Below are 26,224 nucleotides of genomic sequence, written 5' to 3'. Positions count from 1 at the left end.
GTTCACCTGTTGCGCAGGGTGTGGGGACTGGCTCTTAAATGATAGTTGAGAGCAGCTTGGTGCATTCCCCTCTTGGCCAATCAGGGTGTAACGACGCCCTTTCTGTAGGGCTTAAAAGAGGAGGGAAACTGCACACCCAGTGTCATTCTGATCTCTCCTTCACTCAATGCAACATGTGTTATCAGCTTTACCAGAAACTCTGGTCTTGTTTTGGGCCCTTTTGGGATTCTGTGATCTTTGTGTTTTGTTTGTTGAGAGTGTTGACTCCTAGTTGGGGAAACAAGTTAAGTGCCAACCAATTAGGTTACCTGCACTTGGACGATTAGGTGCTATTTGTGCAACAGCTGGCTTGCCTTACGATAGCCTAATGCCTGCAGGCTGTATTTTTGTATTCTATTCATTTGTTGATTTTCAATGAAACCCTTTATACCCATTTCTTTTAGTGTATTTTATTTGGGAAAACTTTAAAGGAGGGTAAAAGGAAAAACACAAACCAATATTTCAGTTTCCTTAATTGTTTGTTAATATAGAGGCATTTGTTCATTAGCGAAGAGGCATTTGTTCATTATTATTATTAAGAAGGCATTTTATTTTATATTATTATGTGGATGGGAACTGTTTTTCAGTCTTCTGACTGAACAACTAAAGTCTGGGGAACTCAGTACCGCCACAACGGGACATGAACACCAGTCTCTTGGGTGAAAGTGCGGTGGTTTTATAACCCACCAATCCACCCCGACCTTTTGTCTTGGATTAAAAAAAAAGCATTAGTATATCAGAGCTGAGTCTCAGTAGGGTTTGATTGTGGACTTCAGATTTATCCGTTTGTCTCTTTATTTATTCCTCTTAAACCAAGTATGTGTACACACTTCACCAGACGTGTTTGTACTGTTGAATTATTGAAGTCTTCTCTCAGCCCTGCTGACTGAATTAAATCCAGCAACGTATGAAATATAAAATACAAATGCAAGTGATCAAACGGAAACAAATGTTCTGACATTTTCCAACTTTCACGTCTGTACATATAAATAGTGAAATAAGATCATTTTAGTCCAGTTATACTCAGATCTTGTGAGTTTAGACATAAATGATGAAACCTTGTAAAAGTCATTCTTAAATCATCAGTGTAGGGTCTACTGTTCATACACAGCAGAGCAGGGGTTTAGTCCATAACCCACACACATTCACAACTGTCCTTTTTACTGGAGCACTTGGAGATTTGATGTCTTGCTCAAGAGCACAATGGCAGTCGTTGTTAATGAAGAGGAGAGTGTGTTTCGTTCAGTGTGACCGCCCTCGTCGTCCAAGCTGCTTCGTGGATCTGAACTGGTGACGCTGTGGTCAACAACTCATTCAAAAACACATAAAACTGGGCAATAATTCGGTCTTAATTTGCCCGTGAACCACAAGAGAACATTTAGTTCAAATCCTGAGACACTTGAACTCTGTGTTGATAAAAATAAGACAGACTTGGAGCACTGAAGCAGTTTCAGCTTCTAGTCAAGGACACTGTGTGCTTTAGCTATTGGGAGACTCCAACCTGTGACCACCATGCAGGACAATGGAGCACAGTGATCCTGTAGAAGGGTTAGTAAATCTTACAGGAGGAATCACATCCATGGAAGGATCTGGATTTAGATTTGCATTTTAGGGCAATAGCTGTGAAGTCCTCTCTCCATTTACATAGTTACTTTATTGGAATTTAGTTTCTTGGAGCAAATCAGGTTCACATACATGGTGCACAAAGTTAATTTTGACATCAAAATCAAACCTTTGATTGACTATTTCTTTGCACGGATGACATTAAATCTATATCAACTCTAGATGCCTGTGAGTGAGTCTGCAAATCTGACCTCACAGTCGAAACTAGTATGAAAACAACAGCACACATGTCAATTTTATGCAATATTCAAAATGAACAGTTTTTTTTTAAATTGCCTGGTTTGAATTAAAATCTAGTTTATTGGCCCTGGATATGGAGACCAAATGCTTTAGTTCTTTCCCTTTAATGGTTGTGTTGGATTGCTTTGTAATTTCATCATAATCAAGTTTACCAGTCAATGCAGTTGGGTGCTCTCCGTATTCGATAAAGCCGAGAGCGCGCTGGCTCCCCAGTGAGAAAGTTCAACTTATGAAAACGCTGCAGATGCCCTGAAACCAGCTTTTACAAAAACACTTCTGTTTTTTGTTTTTTTTTAGAGTCAGAGCTGAATGTTTGTGGCTGCACAGCGATTGAGAGGAAAGATGAGCTGGCAATCTGTTTTCTCAGATGATGACACTCACTTGAGAAGCATCTCTTGGAGAGTTCTATCTCCCTCCACACCATCAGCTTCTAATTGGCTGTGCCTTCATAAAAACCGTGTACCCCAAAGACTAAAGCATCAAACGCCGCGTCTCTGCCGTGTTTCTTCTTGGAAAAGATGAGACGAGCTTGAATGCATCAACAGCACCTTGTCAGATTTATTCCATACTTTGATGTAAAGCTGTAAAAAGAGCAGCGTCTTCCCTGAAACAAAAGCAAAGAAGACATAAAGAAGAAAATGATACAAAAGGAAAATGCAGTGAACGTTTTCACAGTATGATGCATTACTTTGTGGGCCACTTGTGTTTTAGGGTTTCAGTAAATACTCACAATGATATAGTTTAGACACCTAAACATGTTTGTATCTTGTAGGATGTTTACCTCTGATCCTGTCATATTTCACTCACATAAGTTAGCTTTAAATTTCCCATGTCATAGTATTTGATGCATCTATAAACCATAGAGCAATCATAAGACCAGTAGGAGCCCATTATGCCGAGGTATTATGTTGATATTGGATTATGTTGCACAATTAAGAAATTCAGAGCCAATGCAGGAAGTATTGTGTCTTTGTGTAGCAAGCAGGCGGCTACCTCTGGGTCTGAAGGTGAAGCCAATGCTGAAGTGTCTTAAACTTGCATTCTTTCTAATAGACAGCAGGGGGCGACTCCTCTGGTTGCAAAAAGAAGTCTGATTGTATAGAAGTCTATGAGAAAATGAGACTACTTCTTACTTGATTTATTACCTCAGTAAACATTGTAAACATGAGTTCATGGTCTCAATTGCTAGTTTCAAGTCTTCTTCAATACAGCATGATGTTCATTTAAATTATGGTCCCATTTAGAGTCAAATAGACTATAAAGCAGGGGATGCTTTAGGGCGTGGCTACCTTGTGATTGACAGGTCGCTACAACGACGTTGTCCGGTCTGGGAGTTGTCCGTGTTTTCGTTTTAGAACTTTAACGCTTTCACAGTTTGTTTTCATCTCATGAAAGTTAATTGTCACCTAAAAATGTCTTATTCAGCATTCGGTTGTGCTTAGGTCCACCCTCTCGTGTCACTTCTGGTTCCAAGAAACCAAGATGGTGACGGCCAAGATGGCGACGGCCAAAATGCAAAACGCAAAGCTTCAAAACGATAGGGTCTCGAAGGGTACCCGCAAGTTGGGGGAACTCTCGCGAGATGGTTAAGGTTAGGATAGGTCGTCGAGCAGCGAGTCTCACAAGAATTTTGCAGATTTCAGATCAGATTTCGCAATTTGTGGATTACCTTGTAGACACGACCCTTCAAAACCGTAGTCCACAAACCAATGGGTGATGTCACGATGACTACGTCCACTTCTTATAAACAGTTTATGGTTGCAAGGTGGAAGGTAAAGAGTTCAGTATGCTTCACTTTTTTTTTCTTTTCAGCTGTAACCACAATCTCTCCATAACCTTTTTTTAAGTCTTTTAGTTGCCCAAACTTAACCAATCAGAACCATATTTAATTAATGAACTATAATCATACCATTAATCATACTGTAACAACCATGGGCAGATGGTGTAGACATAAATCATATTTAAAAAAGCTGGCAGTGAATGGTAAAAAAAACCTCAATGAACTTAATCTTGGGTTTAGCAGAATCTTTCTTTCTTTCTATGTATCTCTTTATGTGTCAAAAACAGCTGTTCCATACAGCGCTGCAGCCATCTAAAACAGATGTCTACAGCTGATGCATGTACATGATAAGTAATGCAAACGAGGCTTGAAAGAAGACTTAATTCGCTGCTGTCTGGAAACACATTTCTGAAATGTTACAGAAGTCTAAAAACGGTCTTAATTATAATCCAGTCAAAATGTATTTACCATCTTCAAATATTTATGTGGCGATCAATAAGTGCTTTAGTTTTTACGACTCAGTGGGTGGGAGTGCCGGTTTATCACCTCCTATCTTCTGAAATCTAAAGTTGACAGGGTATAAAGGCGAAACATAGCCAAGAGCAACCGTCCAGCTGCTCTGGCAGCTCCCAGTATTTTGCCGTCCTTCTCCTCCCAGCCCTCTGCCTGTACCACTATTTGTCACCGCTTTATCTCCTGGCAGCTGCCCTTTCACTCTCATCCTCCCATTCATCAAGTCTCCCCTCCTCGGGGCTCTTCTAAAACTTGATCACACACCTCTCTCTTTGTGTCCCTCTCACCTGTTCGGACTGCCTCTCTCCTTCGCCGTGCCTCCGGTGGCACAGAAAAGGCCAGCTAACCGACTTAAAGACCCCGGAGTCCCCCAGCGTTCCGGGGATTAGACCTCATTTGCATAAATCTGCATAACCTCGTTAAGGCAGAAGGAGACGCTGTACACACTGTAGCCTGAGACACTTCAGAGCGAAACAGCCCATTAAGGATTGCGGTGATTATGGGATTATCACTCTTAACGACTGTTGGGGGACTGGACCGCTGTGTACTGTCTGAAAAGTGCCACGTCGCATGACTGAATCCTGAAAGCTGTGTGGAATGAGGGAATCCAAGCTTTGTGTCTGGTGACCTTCGGATAGCATTTGTTCCCGACAATGTTTTCATTTCCATTATAATTATTTCAAGTAATGTACAGTAGAGATACCACGGATTAGGAAGACAAACATGGTGGCCCATTTGTTCTTATGAAAGCAGCTTTGTCAGCACATTCACTGAAAAAGTTTGTCCCCTTGCCTGGCTCCCAAATACCAGTCCTTTCTCATTCCCAGGGCGACAGATACTGAGGCTTTGTCTCAGTCGTCGGCGTGTTTTACCACTGCACAAGGCACCCTTTAGTGTCGTTATGAGACACACCGGGCTGTCCATTAACTACAATGTAAAAGCATCCACAGCGACAGTAAACGCTCAGAGAAAGTGTGCCTGGAGTAACTGTGGTGATAGTTTCAAGTGTGAAAAGACACACTAAGGACAGGTAGGAGGTGCCAACGAACACAAGACTTTCATCCAGGAGACCGCTGTTGGTGTCCCGTGTGTTACGTTTCACTTTCACGTTACGATCCGCTGTTTGTTGTTTGTTCATAAACCAAGATAGCGACGGCCAAAAGCCAAGATGGCAACGGCCAAAATGCCGAACTTGATGCTTCAAAACCGTAATCCACAAACCAATGGGTGACGTCACGTTGACTTTTGTCCCCTTCTTATATACAGTCTATATGGTATCTCCATGATATGTGCTGACACACAAGACAATGTGCCAGCAGGTATTTTACACGTTTCTGCTCAGTAAATACATGAAAGCATATTGGTGGAAATATATTATTTATACACACTTTATAGAAACGGCACCAAAATGCAACCCTAAGTGGACTGAAATAAATGCTCGGGCTGTCAAAACATGACAGGAACCCTCCCCCCCCCTCCACCCCCCCATCCTCCTGTCAGCTGTCTCAGACTGATGACATCAGCACTTCTCCAGCAGTGTACACTTCTGTCTTGCCAACGGAGTGTGTGGCCAGCATCTCTAATGGGACGGAAATACACAAAAGTACATTATGGAAAGACATGTTGTGCTTTGGCAGCATTTTCATTTTTGGGGAAACACTTCTGCAAAGCCAAGCAAAGAAGATGAAGGGTAGATGTACTGTAATTATTTCTCTGGCACTGTGAAAGAGATGGGAGTAGAGTTTGACTGGCTGGGTAATCAGGAGGGACTCCGACAGGAATGTGTCCCACCTGTGAGCGGATTGGTTTACAGCTATAGTGCTATATGATGCACACAATCACTGGCACATTGCTCATGAATCAGTGGGTATTGGTTAATAGAAATTAGCAAATATTTAACTTGGTCCCTTGGAAGAGTTTTCTACTACTTTCTACATTGTTTCACGTCTCTTCTCTCTAAAGATTTGGAAACTTCTTCTTAAAAAGTGCAGCGTGAGAATGCCCAGATTTGCTCCCTAATGACAAATGTGTTTTTGACATGTAATTAGAACCCTTATTACTATTATAGAAAAGGCTTTACTTTGAAATGATGACATATCACTTTCCTTCAGAAGAGCTTTATTTTGAGGTCTGACGGCTGCTAAGAGAATACTAGTATTGAGCTGGAAACACCCCCTTACGATTCATACAGTGTGACTCAATGGGCTGTGTTATTCCTAGTCATCATTTCTCTGGATCTCTCTATATTTTGGACCAATGGAGCCGGCAAAAATACAACTGTAGTCTAAAGCAGTGGAGTGCAATGTGAGAAAATAATGCTTCAATATAATATAATACAATCTGATATAATGATCCAAACTGATACTGAAAGTAACACTTACTCAAGGTTCTCTTACATCTGCCGGTATTCATTCGTGACTGGAGTTACTTCAGTTTGTCTGTCTGGGCAGATTTCCGGGCCAATGGGTACATGAGTGGATGATGACAATCCTGCCCCGACTTAAGACCAGGATAGACACTGCTCAACAGGGACCAACAGAAGCTTCCCAGTGAGACTTCCTTATGTGGCTGGACTGTCAATATATCTAACCAGTCTTCAAGTCACAGAGAGTCAGCGCTGACTGCACACCAAAAGAAAGACTGGCATGGTGTTTGACATCACAAGCCACAACTGTGGGGAACACTACATTAGTGAAATGGCAAGGACTCAAGAGACTTTCGGAGATAATCTCTCCCTCATATATGATCAAATGACTTAAATTCAATCAGGAGAGACTTCATTTATTACATGGCGCACAATAAAGTTAGAATTGTGGACAGTCTTTGTCCACAATCGGGTGGATGAAGACTGAAGGAGGTAAATGGAATGGAGGAGAGTCGCATCCGTTAATACTAAAATGACAACCAACAGCGGAGAGGAGAACAGATTTTTAAAGTTGACAGCAACGATATGATTGGTTTAGGGAGAATGTGGTCAAAAACTGGCTGGTTTAACTTGGGGTGAATGTCAGCTGATGGAGTAGAAGAAGAGAGCGTGAAGAGAGACAACTGAGGCAACTCCATTTGTTGATGAAGCTCTCACAGTTCAAAGTTGTGGAAAAAGCTTGTAAGTCGACCTTGAGTCAAAATTATTCAGTCAAAGTGATAGAAATGTGGGGTGCTCCAGTAGCAAGACATTATCACTCCCGACTCGTCAAATACCACCGCTTGGTCAGTGCCCTTCGGCGTCTGAGATCGACGCACGGGGTAGCCCTTTTGCATTACTTTCGGACAGACCGGGGACAGTGTGTCAATATACTGTACGCTTCTTACATGCATAGTTTCCTTTCAAAATAAACTTCCCTTTTCACAGGAAGTTAGGTTTAGGGAACACAACCACTTAGGGTTAGGAAACGGTCGTGGTTGACTTCACTGACTAGCAACTCACGTGACTCACGGGACTGACGATAATAACGACTCACGAGATTAGAGACAGACGTGACAAAATCAGTCAACGTTACATTTAGTTTCACACGGGACATGAACTCCTGGTTGAAAGCCTTGTGTTTGTTTAACGTATCCCTTCCGCCGTCCCTGAACGGACTCTCTTAATACTACGTCACTTGCTCCGACCATCGAATAACACAACAGGTGGGTTTGCATTGGAGTTAGTTGAAAGAACGGTTCGTCACATACTGTTGTTAAAGGGTGCCTCCATGCGGCGGTTTCCGATGCCGAGGGACACTTACCAAACGGCGGTATTTGACGAGTTGGGAGTGAGACCGCGTTGACAGCAGCCGAACGGTTAAAGCCCATACCCTTATAGTATGATTTGAGTCTGGCCGTGGACCTTTGTTACATTTTTACCCCTCTCTTTACTCATTTCCTGTCTGCATCTATACCAGGAGCTTTCCAATAAAGGCAAAATACCAATAAAATCATCTTTAAAAAACATGGATTCCACAACAAGGATTTGATGGAAGATTTTCCATTTAAAGCAACTGGAGCTGCTGTAAATGATCGCTCATTCAGTCAATGCAAACACTGACATGGATCCTTACACGGTACATATCAGTTATCAGTACATCAGTATCTGTAGGCTGCTATTGATTTCTGATTTCTACAGAAATCTGAGAATAAACAGTGTTCATGTTTTTGGACACAGTTTCAGAGACACTCTAGCATCTAAAGGGGTACTACATTTAGGCTGAATTTATTGTGCGTGTCAGCTCTCTGTGTTTGAGAATTTAGCATGTGTCAGATCTTCAGTTTCCATGGCAATCGCTCAGTTAGAAATTGGGTAGAGACGAAAAAAAATCTCTTCAGCCTGTCTCTGTAAACCCACCAATCACACACGTCCACTCCTTTGTCTATTCTCTCTTTTTCTCCTTCTCTCTCTGTTCTATCCTTTCGTCTTGTTTATTTCTCCGTTCATCTCTCTCTCTCTCTCTCTCTCTCTCTGCGTTCTCCTTAATCTCACCTGCTCTGTCTTTATCTCTCTGTCTCTGTAGCAAGCAGGCGAGAGCCGCTGTGTTGACTTGTGCTTCTAACACATGGGCTTCCCTCCTCATCCGCCCACGCAGTGTACTCAGGGAGATTCCAAGCACAAACACACACACTCTCACAGATACACACTCGCTCGCAAACACAGACACACACATACACACTAACTGGCAGACAGCAGAGCCCCCAAGGTCTGGTCTTAGTGAATTATTCAGTCTGCGTTGGTGGTGGGTCTGTGCGAACGTGCTTGTGCGTCTAAGATCTTATATATGCGTGTGTGTGCATTTGGATGTGTGCATGTCTCATGAATCTGTGAGTGTGTGGGAATATGAAATGGTGTTTTCCGGCTAAGCAGCAGCAGCAGCTTGTCTTTAATCAGCCTCTCCATCAGCTCCCTCCTCTCTGGTTTCAGAAGATCATTAGAAGGAAATTGCAGGGAGAGGCAAGATGTGGTCAGTGATGTCACCACCAGCAGAGACTGCTGGGGGGTTTAGATGACCTAAAACACAACAACTGGACATTGTGGTGTGTGCCACACGCATATGTATTATGTTGCAAGCCATAGTTTTCAACATGATCATGAACAAGGTGTACAATTTAATTATGTAATGCAGGATTTCAGTTTCTGTAGTGCTTTTTTTTGCCTCATCCTAATTTTCTTGTTATAACAGAGGCATCCTCCACATCTGAAAAACCATCCCAGTATCCCCAGATATTACGCTTATATTGAATGCACTTCACACTTTATGCCCAGTATCAGCATTCAGTGGCAATACAAGAAGTAGTGGGGCCTTTATGTAGTGAGGTGAAGGTGAAGGTGGAGGGGGACTTTCATACTTAAGACTGGAATTTGCTTTAATTAGATTTTTGGTAGATTTTTTAAAGATTTACAAATTCAGTTTTTATCTTATTCACACGACCATATTACTACTACTATGTGTGCAACCTGATCTCATGGGAGGCATATAAATAGCACTACATTTTAAGGACATTCCGCGTATCATGATAATGCACTTTTCACGTGTCATTTCACACCACGAAGGGGGGGGGGGCTTAACACTGTGAAACAAATTTTCACATGTCATTTAGTGCCACGTCGATAATGTGAAACGGTCACAGTTATGTGTCGGCAACAAAACTACGGTAATGGCCGCAGTTAGGTTTAGGAAAAACATCATGGTTGGGCTTAAACTAAGTAGGTAAACTAAGTAAAATACATAAGGAAGCAACATAAAATAAGTACAGAAAACACGTCACTAACATCACTAATGTCATTAACGTCATTAATGTCATTAACGTAACTTCAAAATATCTGAACAACACTTTGGGAAACAAACACCGGTCTCCTGGTTGAAAGTCCTGTGTTTGAAAAACATCATGGTTGGGCGTAAAATAAATAGGTAAACTAAGTAAAATGCGTACGTAAACAATGTAACATAAGTACGGAAAACACGTCACTGATGTAACTTCAAAATAAATCAACAACGCTTTGGGACACAAACACCGGTCTCCTGGTTGAAAGTCCTGTGTTTTGAGGTACTTACACTTTACACGAGTGTTTCCATTTAATGCTACTTTATACTTCTACTCAGCTACATTTTGGAAGCAAATATTGTACTTTTTACTCCACTACATTTATTTCATCATTTTAGTCACTTTACAGATTCCGATTATCAAAACGAAGTATTAGAGCTGAAACGATTAGTTGATTAATCGATTAGGCAATTGACAGAAAAATAATTGGCAACTATAGTAATTTGATAATAAATTATTAATCATTTCAGTCATTTTTCAAGCAGAAATAGTGAAACACTATGGACTTTTGGTCGAACTAAACGACATTTGTAGATTTCACATTTGACTCTGTGAAGTTGTGATGGCCATTTCTACCAGTTTCCTGGTGGTTCTGCTCAGAATAAATATGTTTTGGTTAATATTTACATGTTCAGTTCAATATACACATACAGTATGTTGTGTCACTTTAAATAGGTTGGTTGCAGTTTACTTGGTGAGCATGTGGTTTACTTTGAGTACAACCTATATTGTTTAATTTTATTACATGTAATTGTTTGTTTATGTGTCATGTGACTTTACCTGGTTGTGATTGGCTGTCGGGCGGGACTAGCGAGGAGCGGGTGGTCGAGCGAGAGAAGTGAGGGAGCGGCGCGAGAAGCAGTGGAACTAAAAGAGATGTAGTAATTAGAGATTTACGGTTTAAAGTGTGTTTGTAAGTTATAGTGCTGTAGAAACTAGAGCATAGGACTGCAAGCCAGTGAAACGCCGTATGTATAAGTTGCAAGTAGTTAAGTGGCTATCAACACCGTAGCCGATATTGCGCCGTTAGCCTTTCCAGCTAACTAGTCAAGTTAACTACCGCCGAAGGACACTCTGGACTGCCCAGATAGCGCTCCAGGTGACCTGGATAAAAGCCTGGTAGCTCCTCTGGTAACGCGGGAGAAAGAAGGTTTCACCCATCGGACTGCCATGGCAGTATCAAAGGTTATGCAATGAACTCTTATGGTTTCTTTACTTTCACCAAAAATAACCTGGTGGGCCCACACACACACACTCTCTCTCTCTCACACACACACACACACACACACACACACACACAAGCCGGCAAACAGCAAAGGACCATTGATGAAAACAACCCCGTTGCAGGCCTGGTCGATGCTTGGGAACCTGGTGGCCAAAAACAGTTGAGACCGTTTCGCTCTAACAGCCAAATAAAAGCTGAGTACTCACGTTAACGTAGCAGAGTTTGTATCACAGAGTCCTAATGTTGCACCTCCAAGAGTAGTGCAAAAAGCTAGAAAGGCTGATAGCTTTATGTTATTTTTGGCTAGACCAAGTATATTAAAGGGTGACATCTAGTGACCCCAGAAGGTTAAAGGAACATAGAAGATTGACTTGGGTTAATACTGACTTGTTTATCTCTGTGAAAGGTCAAAGTACTATTTTCTTGGTATACTATTATTGAGAGTATTGTGAACCTTTTTTTATTTTACATATTTTTGATATCATTCCCTTTTAGTTAATAAATTGAGTAAATTGTTGGGGACATATTTGTTATGTGATTTTTAATAGGTATAAACATAACCACAGTGCAGTCACATATAAGAAATAGGGAGGAAATAATTATGGGTTATTAAAATAAAGCAACAACAGGAATAAGGGTTTAACTAAAGCCAACCTGGGAATTAAGTTTTACGAACACAGGGCGCTACCTTTATAAAAAGGTGCAGCAAGCGCTCCATATGTATGTTTCTTCTTCTTTTTTTCCTCAGTTATCCATTTACTCGTTGTTCTATCTTACTCTTCTGTTCTGTGTGTACCACTGGGTGTATAAAATACAAGAAAGAAATTGCAGATATATACTGCACATATTGTGGATGTATAATTTGCAATAAAAGTATTTAAAAAATGATTATAATACAATGATATAATATATAATATTCCGCATAATGAGTACTTTTACTTTTGGTACTTTATATTTTGAAGCTGATACTTTTGTACTTTTACTTAAGTAACATTTCCAATGCAGGACTTTTACTTGTAGAGTATTTCTACACTGTAATATTACTACTTTTACTCAAGTAAAAGATCCGAGTACTTCCTCCACCTCTGAGTATAGACTACATGGCGTACATATTACAACATGCCAAAAGCAATAACGGCAATTTTATTGCACGCGAAATGACTTAAAAATTGCTGTGTCATTCGTACACCATTTGGTAAGACCGGGCTGACGTGTGACAGCTGTGAGTTAGTTAACAGCAGAGACACCTGCAGGTTACTGATAGAGCTCAACAGAAGTCAAAGAAAGTTAAATATCTCTGCCCATGAGCTGACATTATAAAGCCCGTTAGAGAGAAGCGTGCTCCAAATATAATGGAAATATACTTTACTTGCTGTGAATAGCTGCCCACCATTACCCTTGTTTAATTTGAATACATTCCCCGCTGGTTCCAAATATTGCCATCTCTTGCACTTTGCTCTCTGAATGCCTGCAGCGTAATAACACAGTACCTGACCTCCTCGCTGGTAGAATAATGCCAGCTTTCCTCATGTGCAGCTGTGGCCTCACTGAGACAGCTGTTTCTTTTTCTATCTGTTTTCTCTCCTGTTGTTCTTCTTGTCTGTCTCAACACACTCTTACACTGTCATTCCTCTTCTTTCTTTTTTGTGTCCCTTTTTTTTATCCTCCTAACCTCGTCTCACCCTGTTGTTTTTTATTGTTGGTGGAGTTAAAATGTTGTCATTCAACATGCACCGTATGTCTGTATCGAGGCTGTGTTATATCTCCTGTTTATGTGTGTGCATCTGTCTGAAAAATGACTACATTCATGCATGCATGACTCATCTTTGAAGACATCGTGCACTCTAAAGGACTCAGGCTCTTTAAAAGACTTAAACACATTGGAAAGAAAAAAACATCTGCTTGGTTCTGTTGGCCATTATCGGTGACTGAAAACCACCAGGGCTGGAAAATGAAATGTACAACACACATACACATCTCTGCCTTTATATTACCGAGTGCTCATTGCAGCCAGACAAACCCATCAAGCTTTATGAGCCTCTGAGGGCTGCGGCTGCCACTAATTCATGGAGGCAGGCTATAAAGCGCATCCACCCGACCGATCTGCACTGTTTCCATGAATATCTGAACAGGCTCTTCCGCCGCTTTATGTCTCCCACGAGAGCAGCCTGTTGAATCCTGGACGTGCCGCCTCTATAGATGATATGTCTGTTTTATGAAGAAAGTGAGGGGAGGCGTGTGTGTGTGCTTAACGCAAGGAGAAATGGACACAGACGTTTTCATTCTGGAGCACTGCGTTGATGGATGTTCACTTTACGTTGGAAAAATGGGCAAAGTCGGTTTTGATTCCTTTGGCATGACTTTGATTGATGGGTGCTCTTGGGGAGGGAGAGGAAGAAATGGGAAATTTCTGATTTCGCTGACAGTAATTTGGGTTCTATGAAGCCCTTAGCCCATAACTGTGGTTAAAGGTAGACCAAATAGGCTTGATCCGTGTCATGATCTGTCAAATGTGCATGCTGTGGCAGGGTAGTTTTTACTGTAGATGGCTTTATTGAAGGCAGTGTGGCAGAGACAAGGGGTAAAATCTGTAGCAATGGTGGTGGCTTTAAAGAAAAACTATGGTTAACTACAACTTGGGTTTTATTTACATTGTCCATCAGTTATGATAACATTGCACTCATCAAAGTAATTGCTGAAATCTCAGAAAGTGGCAACAAGGCTAAAAGTTGGTTTAAAAGCCCAAGAAACATGATGACAATATGTTTCAGCCATTTTAGCTACCACATATCTAAAAGTGAGCGTGGTCATTATGTCACTAATCGCTCATTGTACAAGAAAACTGTCAGCCAGTGTGTCAACTGTTGACAATGGACCGCTTGGGTAATAATTGTACCATTAGCCTTTGTTTGCAACATGTCTAATGAGGTGACTTCTCCCCGTGTGCAGAGAGAAGGAATTTATAAAAATGGACAAAGATATTTTGATATGTGATTAAGCAAACGCAGGACTTTCACCCGGGACACCGCTGTTTGTGTCCCGTGTGAAACCAAAAGTAAACGTTGAGTTTTTGTTACATAACGTTGCGTAAGAAACTCCACTATAGGGGGTTCTTATTTATTTATGGTAGTTATGTTTATACGGTTGTTCCGTTGTTAAGTTATATTGTTTCGTTCCGTTGTTTTGTTACATTGTTACGTTGTTGCGTTACGTTGTTGTTGCGTTACGTTGTTGTTGCGTTACGTTGTTGCATTACGTTGTTGCATTACGTTGTTACGTTACGTTGTTTCGCTACGTTGTTTCGCTACGTTGTTTCGCTACGTTGTTTCGCTACGGCGTTGTTGCGCTACGTCGTTACGCTACGTCGTTACGCTACGTCGTTACGCTACTTCGTTACGCTACTTCGTTACGCTACTTCGTTACGCTACTTCGTTACGCTACTTCGTTACGCTACTTCGTTACGCTACGCTGTTACATTCTACGAGCGTGATACAAGGCTGATATGAAACGTATTTACGACACAAAATGTTTGTTCTAGATACGTCAACATTCAACGTATCCCGTGGTTTGCAGAAACGTACAATGCCAAAAAAATTCTGCCGACTGGGTTGTATAAAAATGATTTATATAAACTATCAATGAGTTTTTAATGTACCACCTCTATGGTTAAGGTTTGGTAAGATTTTGGCAACACAATCTACTTGGTTAGGGTTATGGAATGTGTCTGCATACGCTTTGTCACCCCCTGATGAGGACAGTCTCTCTGTCTGACATATATTTTTGAAATAAAACATGACAAATACTAAAATGTGACCTTTTACATATTTGTGTTTGGCATTCAGCCTCTATATGCCTATTTATTCATAATTGAATGATGTCTACATACTGATTTAGGGGCTCTGTGTGAATGTAGGCCAGTCTGTAAGTACTGCTCCTCGCCAGCATGCTGGGTGAGTGTATTTTGTCTGCTCTCCTTGACTGCTCTCCTGATTATAGAGAGGCCTTTTATTTATTAGCCATTGAGGTACATGCTGTGTCTCCGTACTTTTAACACAGGGCCACACTGTGTTGTGTCTCGCTGCGCTCCCTCTTGTTCCATTCCTTATTGTCTCCCCTCCAAGTTTTGTTTGATGCATCGTCATCTGTTCTTTTAAAAAATTCATATGCGTGCATGCCGCTGAGAAAGTAAACACAACACCCACAGTCACACACACACAAAGGTGCACTCAATGAATACAGTAATAACCCACATATCCAAGTTATGGCTCGACAATTGATACATGAACACAAGTTTCCAACATCCATAAATCATTTAGCTGTAGCCTTCGAGCTCAATCCAACATAATAATAACTGCAGCGGCCGAGTGGTTCCTTCAAAACAATGTGAAGTCAGACACGGGAGTCTTAAATATCATTGGCCAATATGTGATTTTGGAAAGAAATGGAGTGTGCAGGATTGTCTGAGAATGGCAGACTAGCATCTTCACAGTGGTTATGAAATGACTTATAAATCAGTGGTTCAGAGGGGGAATTGCTGTGCATCACCTCTGTGAACTGCTTCCGAGACATCATTTATCGGGAATAATGACTGTCTACCCTCTTCCTTGTTAGAGGGTAATTCCTGTTCAGGGGCCGTTTCATAATCAAGTCTAATGAAGAACACTTAGCAAGAAAAATTGCCTCGGTGTGCAGACTCTGTTTTAATTTTCATTCATCATAAAGGGCAATGTATGATGCATTACCTTCTCCCAAAATGTTGCCCCAGGCTGTGAATCTTCTTCAGACATACAGTGTTCTTGTAGAGCTTGTCTCAAGGGAGATAACATCTGGAAACACATTCATTTAGGCGCATAGGAGCTGTAATAAAGACTAAGCAGGTGGAAATATTACACATTTTGATTTGAAATTCAATCAGTGCTGGACGAAGGATGCGTAATCAATACCAGAAGCATACGTATGTCTCACTTCCCTCCTCATTGAAATGATTGAGGAGCAAATTTTTTGTCTGACTCAATTCCAGAGAAGACATTTGTCATGAAGGCAATAATCAGGTCAGCTGAACTGACCCAGGCAGAGGAGCGAGGTTGGAGAGTTTGGCTCAAACTGGTGAAGACTACGGTCCGGTGATTTCTCTTGGGAGATAGTTAAGGTTATACCTACAAAGTTCAGTTCAATAAACAGAGCTTAAAGTGGCTTTAATCGATATTTTCACAATAACAATGTGACAATATGAAATATGAACCTATAGAGAATTATCACCTGAATCAGCATCTCCCCTTCGGCTTTACAGAGCGTTATAGTGAGTTTCAGCTCACTGTGCAGCTGTCCGACCAACAACTTTATTGATTTGGTTCACTCTCTCCGCTCTCATAGTGTTTTTTTCTGTCGAAGCAGGCAGCTGCTTTCAATGAAAAAGCTCTAAAACCCCACTGTACACTACCTGCTTAGCAGCAAACAGCAGACAGCCACAGTTAGAGACTATAGCTGGTGAACAAAGTGAAGTATTTAGCAGCTAAAGAGACATATATTACCCTCATGAGTTGGTATAGACCAAAAACAGCTAAAAGAGAGGTAATATTGGACTTTCAGGAGACGGGCGCCGGTCTGCATGTGTGCTGCAGAGACGGTTAAGGATCGGAAAAAGTTTCACTTTGGGGCCATTACATGACCAGGCATTATCAATCCACTTGACGAGGGAGCTTTCCCCCTGCGCATTCGTTTTTCAATCAGGGATGACTTTCCTTTTCCCGTATAGATATCAATGGGCACGCAGCGCCAGCCTCAGGTATCCAGTCGGAGAGCAGATGGTCAGCGAGGCAAAGTATCAAGGGAGTAAAGTAAAAAACAAAACACAAATTCAACTAACGTTATGTCTAACGCAGTTTTAAAATGTTTTTCCATATGTTGTCATGTATGAAAAGACCCAAAATGAACACTGTAAGCGGACTATTTGATTACTTGAGGAAATTATTTAAACAGCGTTTGTATAGGAATGATTCTGTCCAAAGCTTTTGGATCACTATGAGCAGTTGATCACTGTAACCGCGTTCACTATAAGCGCCTTCCACTGAATAAGAAACCATATAGACTCAAAAGGGTTAGCAACAGTGCTGTGGACACAACTTGTTTCCGCTGCCCCCAAGTGGCCAAAAACAGTTACTGCAGGTTTAAGGCGTAGGGCAGTTCTTCAACTTGCAGTTTCGGCCGTTGTTTGTATCAACTTGGTAAAATATTGATGATTTACTTTTGGCTGACAGGAAATGATGGGAGAGAAATGGGTAATGACATGCGATGAAGGTCCCTGGCTAGATGCAAATCGGGTGCGTTGCAGTCCATCAGCAGTACGACGCCACCATACTGTTAACAGTTTGTTACTGTGCCCACATCAAAACTGTGATATTGTGTCGTTTTTCTGTGCCGAGCGTGGGGAATCTTCATCGAACAGAAGGCTAATGTAACTGTGCTTTAAGTTGAGTTGAGTCCCAATTTACTAGCCAATATAGTGCACTTACCTCCCACCATTTTATTTGAGTGTCTGAATTCCGAGTGAGTAACTTAATGCACTATATAGTATCCTCATGCTACTCATCTTTGACCTTGGTAAGGCCTCATTACTTTGTGTATTTTTTTTTTAGATTGTTAGAGATCGAGATATCTATGTTTATTTTCCAATTCCACAGTGGTTATAGGCTTATATAGCCTTTGGTTGTTTTAGCTTTGTGATTTACAGCGTCCTTACTTTACTTCCTATCTATTTTATGTGTATCTGCTGATCAGGATGGAGAGTTGCTACGATTGCCTTTGCAGGGATAAATAAAGTTTAACTGAGTTGAACCGAATTCACAGCCACAGAGTGAAGAAGCCCTGGAGAAGACGTGACTGCTTTTTCACCACAGTCTCCAGTCCATTTAATTGATGCAGGCTAATTGCTGAGAAATGTGGTCAGGTTTTGCCTTCCATCCCTGGACACATTACTTCTGCTCTCTCTATCCCCACTCCACTTTATATTTTTATCCAAATCTCCCTCCATACATTAGTTTCCCAAAGTTTTTCTATCCGCCCATCCCATTTCCATCTGTTTATTCATCCTCATCCAGCCCTCACGCTGTCTCTTGCTTCACCCAGCCTTTCCTGTCACCAGCCTTTCCTGCTTCCCTCTAACCATCCATATGACTATTTATGAGTGCAGCGGTTCCTCACAGTGGGGCCCGGTACTAAGTGAAAGTAACAGGGAACATTGGGGCTCTTCAGAAGCTGAAAGCTCTTCGGTGGAGGCCATCTATCAGCCTGACAGACTATCATCCCGATGCAGCACAAACACAATCACATGTCCACAGAGGCCTCGTGCACATGTACACATTTATGTTGTCTGTATGTGTTCCCAAAAGACACACAGGAGAGTTAACTCGCTCAAACTGGAGACTTGACGTTTATTCAGTGTATTGCAAGTAAAGAGTCAGTGTGCTGGGTAAAGGAGTATTTGCAAGTGTGTGTGTGTGTGTGTGTGTGTGTGTGTGTGCGTGTGTGTGTGTGTGTGTGGGCCCAACAGCAGCTCTCTGAGTGCATTAAGATCACCCATTGACATTGAGCAGAGGCCATGGAGCTAAATGGCTCCTTCTACAGTAAGTGGTTTCGAGAGAGACAGACATCAGAGCTTTGTGGGAGACGCAGCCACCAGTGTTGCCACTGCCGGCGCTGCGATCTACACTTTTGACCACAATTATAAACACATAAATGCAGACTTATGGGCACACACACTATTAGCAGTATGTTTTTGGCATCATTGGGCAAAAATTCCATAATAACCTTTCAGCATATTGTAATTCAAGTGACTAGACTTCTGCACCTCCTCACGGCTCTGTTTTCAGGCTTTAAAAAAATCTAGCCCGTGACGGGAGTCTTTGACCAATCACAGGTCATTTCAGAGAGAGAGAGCGTTCCTATTGGCTGTGCTCTGGCTGGTGGGCGGTGCTTGATATTTCCTCAACTGTTCTCAACATGGCACAAATTTTCCCATTTTACAGAGTACACTACAAGATGTTTCTGAAAACATTTGAGTAGAGAAATAGGCATTACAGTAATAGAATATTGATTCATATTTGATCAGCGCTGCCTAGTTTGATCGTTTGATCGGAGTTGGCGAGTGATTGACAGCTGCTCAGAGACGGCAAGGCTCAAGGTTGTTTTTCTCCGGTCTGTGAAATCTTGCAGATGCCATTAGGAGCACTGCAGAAGACATAGAGGCACATGATTTCTTTCAGATTACCTGTCTCATGCACTACTGTCAGGATATAGAGACCGTTTTATAAAAATAACTTGTTTTAATCATATTTGCTCCAATTCTACCCACTGCAGTTTTAAGGTGAATTACAGAAGAAAAGACAGCCATAAGACCATCAGCAGCAAAATAGGCCAAACTGCGTAACAGTACAATAAGTACAATTTGCAAATGACCTTTATTTTCGGTCTGGGATGCTCAAGAATGTATCGTTTTTTGTTTTTATTGATTCTTAAATTATGTATTATGTTGCTTCAATTTTATTTTGAAAGTGGGACTGTTATTTTGAAGGTGACATGCCAGCAGGAAGTGTCAAGCTAATGAAAATGGGTCTTCCAAATGAGACATATTGTATTTGATATTATTTAGGAGGTGGCTGAGAAGGGCACAAGTTTTGTAAATGTTTTCATTTCAGATAATGCAGATAATGCACACCACAAACAGCTCTACTCTGCACCTTTATAGACTGGTCTTACTGTATTCTACAAACAATGTACAACTTTATTCTGCACTTTAGTCTATTTAAAAAACAACTCTCTACCTCAGTTCTTATCCCGCATTATATTCCATATTTCACATTTCTTAATATCTATATTACCTATATCTTATTATCCAGCACTATATCACTTTCTGTACTTGATTCACATTTGTAATAGTCCTGTATCTCAGTATTAATTTTGTATTAATTTTTTAACAGTTTCTTCATTTCCTGTTATTTTTGTATTTGGTATATATCTTTTGTATACTCTGTATTACTTACTTGTGCCTTTTTACTAATATGTTTCCACTATGGAACTGTGATGCTGGAAACTTGAATTTCCCTCCATCCATCCATCCATCTACCCGTACATGAACATAAATGTAATGAAATACATAAATGTACATGTTGGTACAGTGATCAGAATGACATGTGCAGTACAAAGTGAAGGTGAAAGACATATTTTAGGATAGCAGCCTACTGCTCACCTCACATATCAACATGCAGCGAGGGTAGACTAATTAGACAAATCTGTCTTCTGCAAGGATCAGGGAAGTTTGTTGTTTGTTTCAGGAAATTATAGTTTGTTACAGATGACAGTAAATTGCTCCCTTGGTATCATAGCATTAGCCCCATACAAAATCAGCAATGTTTTTTTTCCCCCTTATAATGTTTAGTATTTTAGAGGTAAGTTTTATGGTAAACTTTAATGACACATTCCTCCTGAAAGACTCATTATTCATCACATTGGATGTTGGTGTGAAAACTGGAGTAAACGTTTCTCATTCTGTCCACAGGTCGCAAGTTCGTCATCGCCAATGCAAGAGTGGAGAACTGCGCCATAATTTTCTGCAATGATGGCTTCTGCTCCATGTGCGGTTACTCGCGTGCCGAGATCATGCAGAAGCCATGCACGTGTAACTTCCTGTACGGACCTGACACCAAGCGGCTGGCCATCGCCCAGATGGCGCAAGCCCTGCTGGGATCGGAGGAGAGGAAAGTGGAGATCAACCTTTACCGCAAAGACGGTAGGAATAAACCCCCCCCTCCCCAGTGTGTTTGAGTATTTTGAGAGGTGTTTGTGTGGATGTAGGAGAGTTGTGTGAGGACCTGTTTTTTGCCTGTTGACTTGTACAGGAGATGATCCTCTGGTGTGTAGAGATGGCACGGTGGCTCTCTGTACATGTTTGGGGAAGGAAATTGTGTTGCTTTACATAAAAGTTAGCGGTGACAGGGATGTAGTTATCAAAATGTGGAGATGGATTGCACCAAAAAGGGAGTCAGTGTGTGTATACTTTGGAGAAGGAAGTGGTGGTCGGATTCTTAAAGAACGTGGGAGAGTATATGCCATGCTAGTTGCTGTGTTTGTGTGAGTTTGCATTTGTTGGGATGGAAAGAAAGTGCTTGTGTGTGTGTAATGTATTAATGTACTTGTTTGTCAGTTAGCCTCAGTATGTGTTTTGTGTGGTATGTACAGAACATTTGGCACTCACCCAGCTCATGTTTATGTCTGAGCTGTTATGTGTGAGTGACGTGACGACTGTTTACTGATAAGTCCACGTTGCGTCTTGTGTGTCTTGCAACTTTTAGTGCCAGATATCTCGTTGTGAGGAGCATGGAAGTGCAAAAGATGCAGTATGGTACATTTGGTCTGTTTCCAGATTGTATTTACTGAACACTACTCTATAACTGTTGGATAGATTACAGCTGAGTACCTTCAACTTGATCAACGTCTGCACATTCACATACAAGTCACAGCAGTTTTGTAACATTTTCATGAAATGGTAGCGAACTCAGTAGACCTGACCCGTATTAACATTTATGGTAAGATGTACTTTAGAGGAAAGTAAATGGGGGAAGCCCTCGGAGAATTCTCTCTGAGTGTATATCACACATGCCAACTGGACCAGGACCAGATAACAGGACGCTGGTCACCGTGACGATAGACGGCTTCCATGGTGATAAAGAGCTGCCGTGGTAATAAAGTCAGCAACTCCCTGGGCTATGGCCAAAAGCATCTGCTGGACATTTTCCATCTGTAGACAGACACCAGAGCAGCAGGAGGAGGGAAGGGGACGGAGATAGAGAGAGATACTGATGGAGGAAACAGAGGAAGGCGAAGAGGTTTGAAACAAACTGAGGATAAACTAGAGAACATCTTGAGATAGGATCACACCAGCTGCGACGCCAAATTGGGCCCAGGGGCGCAAATTAGGAGGGCCAATGACCCTTTCCCCAATTCCTACCCCTCTGCTTTTGGTGCCCTTGCTCGAACCACACCCATCTTTTAGTAAGGCCTTCATTTTGATCTCAACTACACACCTGTCTGTTGCAAACAGTGTATTATATTATTTTTTACAAAAGAGGGCAAGATGAGTAAGAGGCAGGAAAACAGCAAAGCTCTGAAAAGTGAGGAAAAAGCAGTGGGGCAGAGGTGGGGGAGACAAAGTGAGAGAACAAGAGAGGGATAGAAACAGTGACAGAAAAGTATGTTTCTCACATAATCTGAAAGCCGTGTTGGTGGTGAAAGAAAGCAAGTAAAAGAGAGAGGGAGAAACACAAAGAGATGGCGCCAGCTGTCTCTTCTCGAGTGATACTTCTGAGGAGTGTTTTGCCAATTCAACCCTCTCCTCTCTGCACATTTCACTTTCCACTGTTTATACCTTGTGATGTGGACCCGCACACACATACCAGCGATCCGCAATGCAAAAGTACCTCATAAAAAAAGCTACCACCCTGTATATATAGAATTACAGAGGTGTTGTCATTTCTGTCCCGCTGGCTATGTTAACGAGAGTCCACCATGCTAACAACACATAGTTAAAGGCTTTGGAAGTCACAACATTTCATGCCTGCTTCGGCCTGGTGCCAGTGCGGGCTGGAAGTGGTAAAGCTGCTGTTGACATATGCAGTCCAGTCCATCTGATCTGATCAAATATCCATAAAACAGAACTATTGGAGGTAAGACGAGGCTGTATGTTAACTTTTTTTGCACACAGCACTGGTGCTACAGAGGGTGAAAGTTTTGTAGCAGAGGCCACGAAATTGTAGCACGAGTATAAAAGTATCAAGTAAGTCCACTGTGGTTTGAGACTATTCAAATTCTATGTTAAAATGTAATTTTCCATGACCTTTTAAAGGTATATGGTACTTATATGTATTGATAACATATATTTTTTTATTCTTATGCACACAGGAAGTAGTGGTGCTTAGGGGGCTGCATACTCAATTGATAAAGTTCGTCTTAAAGCTATAATGTTTCCCCTTTCTTACTGGGATATTGGCTACATGGGTCGTGCACAAGTATTTATGGTGGGAAAGGTTTTTTTTTTTCTGGTTATCATATGTATTAGTCATCATTAGATTCCCTGTGATGCAGACTCTATCATGCATGAAAACATTGAGGTGTTTTAGAGAAAGTTTTCAAGTGTCCAAGCAACAGAAGTATCATCCTGTCAGTCAGACCCCTGGAGAGAGCTCAATCCAGTCAGCTGTAGAGTACAACTGCTATTACTGTCACTGTTCAGTGAGACTTGTAGGCAATTTGTATGATAGGATGTGTGATTTGGTTATAGCTTTGGATTAAAAATAGATCTGGCAACTAGAGATTTCTCTAAATTGTGTTTGTTTAGACATACTGAGAGAGTGTGTAGAGCAGACTATAGGGATGTCACAGTGAGGCCATTTTTTCCCACCGGCTAATAAACTTGTGCCATCACTGGTGTTACCAATTACACCGGACATTTTATAAGAAAAGAAGACGCTCAATATATACAGTATGTAGAGCGCTTACTTTGATCTTTAACATTGGATAGCTGTGTGTCTGGCCTCTCTGGTAGAGCTTTCACTGCGGGGCCGCTGCTGTGCCGTTAACACAAGCTGTGACTGCTCCATCCTCCTAACGGCGATCGCCTCATTAATGTTATGGTTCCCTTATAGCATTGGGTTTGAATCCGAAATATTGGCAAACAGGTGCGCCTTTGTCTTGTCTGTCAACTCTCTCTCGTACCATGTTCGTGAAATCTTACTCCTGCTACTCTGTGCTGAGACTCCGTAGCTTCAGTCGTCCGACTATGTATTGATAACCTGCTGCTTGTACGCGGAAATTAAATAAATGGGTTTTATTTCTATAAAATAAGCAAAACGATGGTGGGGACGGTGGGCAAGTAATGTAATCGGCGTATGCTCGCACACCGTGTAACACCGCCTACCACAGCAAGCTTAGAGCAGAGGTGATGCAAAAAACATTCTTTGATCATGAACTGGATTCTCTACTAACAGTGACGGCTGACTCATATGACCAGGTCCAACGTGGGTTGAATGTGCATCGGCAGGTCCCCTTGATATACGTCTGGTGTATGAAATGTCTGAATCCTCACTGCTCTGTATTTTTATAAACTATGATAATCTGGTCTCATGTCACATCTCTTGCCAGCGTCCAGACGCTGTCTCACTACCTCTTCCTCTCCTTGCAGTTCTCGTACTCTGTATAGAACTGTGGCTGCTGTGTCGCACACACACGATTCGCAATGCTGTGCGGCACGGGCGCTACTGTGGAATTTTTTTCATATGATGCAAAGTGCACCCATCATTTGTCATGCAAGAAAGAATCTGATTATACCTTCTGAATACTTAATATAGCAGCTAAGCTCTGCCCAAAGCCTTGTAGATTCCTTTGTGACTGTGAAGGGTCAACTGAGGTGTTTCCATCAGTTTATATCTATACGGTTTCACACTTCATATTCAGATCCAACAGCTCCGCGGAGCAGATGGGGGTCAAGTTCTTTACTCAAGAGCATCCCAGAGGCACCAAATCTTCCGCATTAGCTTTCTGCCGTTTTTGCCCTGCAGCTTCCCTTGACGAAGACACAAGTTTGATTTATTTACTTGTGGACAAGCTAACGGCATCATTCCTGTTGGCTGCCAGCTTTGAGCATCTGCTCTGTTTGTCCAAGGATGTGTTTAGTGGATTTTGGGTGGAATTAGAATTCCCATTTGCTCCAGTGATCACACTGGACAGCTCATGTGAGATTATACTAATAAAACTGTATGGATATGACAAAAAGTGTCCATAGACAACCTACTCAGAGGAAATAAAGGGGAAGAAAATCATTATCCTTGACTAAAACAAAGACCAAGGGACTTTGTAATTGTCAGGAAAGTTTGTTGACAGGTGGAACTATGCACAAGGAAAAATTAATTCTGGTAGTGATCTGCATGAATTACACAGTTAGGTAAGCAATAACACACGGTGAGGTGATTTCTTTGTATTAGATGACATGAAGCAAGTGATGTTTCCTCTGCCAAATCTGTTGATTGCATCTCTCTCTCTGTGTTATTTGCTGATTCTGATTTTCTTTCCAAGAACTATAATTGACAGAAAGGCTCCAAACTAAGCCTTCCCGAAGTCAGTGTAAACCTTCAAAAATTCGAAATGCTATCCTTTTACTTTGTTATTGTCATCTATCGTGGTTATTTGCATAAAGACACACAATTCAAATGATTAGGAAATACATGATTGTGTTTTAATTTAAATATCTGCTTTGATTTTATACATATCTAATAGTCATTAGTTAAGTAGTAGTTCTAGTTATATATTATAATATATGCTTATGTTAGGAAGTCAAACAGGTCATAATTCCCTCTCTATCTATTTTATATTGCTGTGAAAACATCTCCTTCAAACTGTTTTTATTTAAGTTTCTTGCCAAAAACTGCATTTACAAGATTACATTTTATCACATCACGATAGCGTTATATTTTAACTTCGCCTAATACTAATTTTTACTGACGCATCATATTGCAAGTGAATGCAACCTCTGTTAACATTAGCTGTTTAGCTCCGTGCTGTTGGCAGACAAGCCGGTCACTGCGATTACTCTGAGCAGCATGCATGTGAATGAATTACAATATAATAATTGTCTGATTGAGTTAGTTGTTCCAAATGTTTGGTGCATCTTTATTTGGCTGTGTTCAAATCATCATCCAGTTCTTAAAGTTTATTTGTTAGTCAGTTTTAACCCGTAGTTAGATTTATTTCGCACAATAATTGAAAGTTAACTGCAATGGAGCTCGACGCACCAGAGTTTAACTGCAGTTCAACATGTAACCAGCTTGCCTGGTTAAACTGATGGCTAGAAAAATGTTCCATAGTTGTGCTGTGACTGCCGTCTTTTAATTTACGGGTTTATCGTGGCTCAAGCCCCGGGCCCAACCATGTAAAGGGGCTCACGAGGCTTCAGGGGAAAACAA

At 41.4% G+C, this 26,224-nt stretch overlaps 1 protein-coding gene across 2 annotated transcripts in view; it reads left to right on the top strand.

Annotated features, from left to right (window-relative positions):
* The window catches only part of kcnh2b (potassium voltage-gated channel, subfamily H (eag-related), member 2b), a 284,202-nt gene that overhangs the window by 16,107 nt on the left and 241,871 nt on the right, over positions 1-26,224 (top strand). For both annotated transcript variants that reach the window (XM_037756598.1, XM_037756597.1), the window contains exon 2: positions 20,770-21,000. In XM_037756598.1, coding sequence (XP_037612526.1) covers positions 20,770-21,000 — 231 coding nt within the window. The remainder of the gene's footprint in view (positions 1-20,769; positions 21,001-26,224) is intronic.

This window comes from Sebastes umbrosus, chromosome 21 (genome assembly GCF_015220745.1).
Source record: "Sebastes umbrosus isolate fSebUmb1 chromosome 21, fSebUmb1.pri, whole genome shotgun sequence".
In the NCBI taxonomy this organism is placed as follows: domain Eukaryota; kingdom Metazoa; phylum Chordata; class Actinopteri; order Perciformes; family Sebastidae; genus Sebastes; species Sebastes umbrosus.
This window is presented reverse-complemented; position numbering and strand designations above follow the sequence as displayed.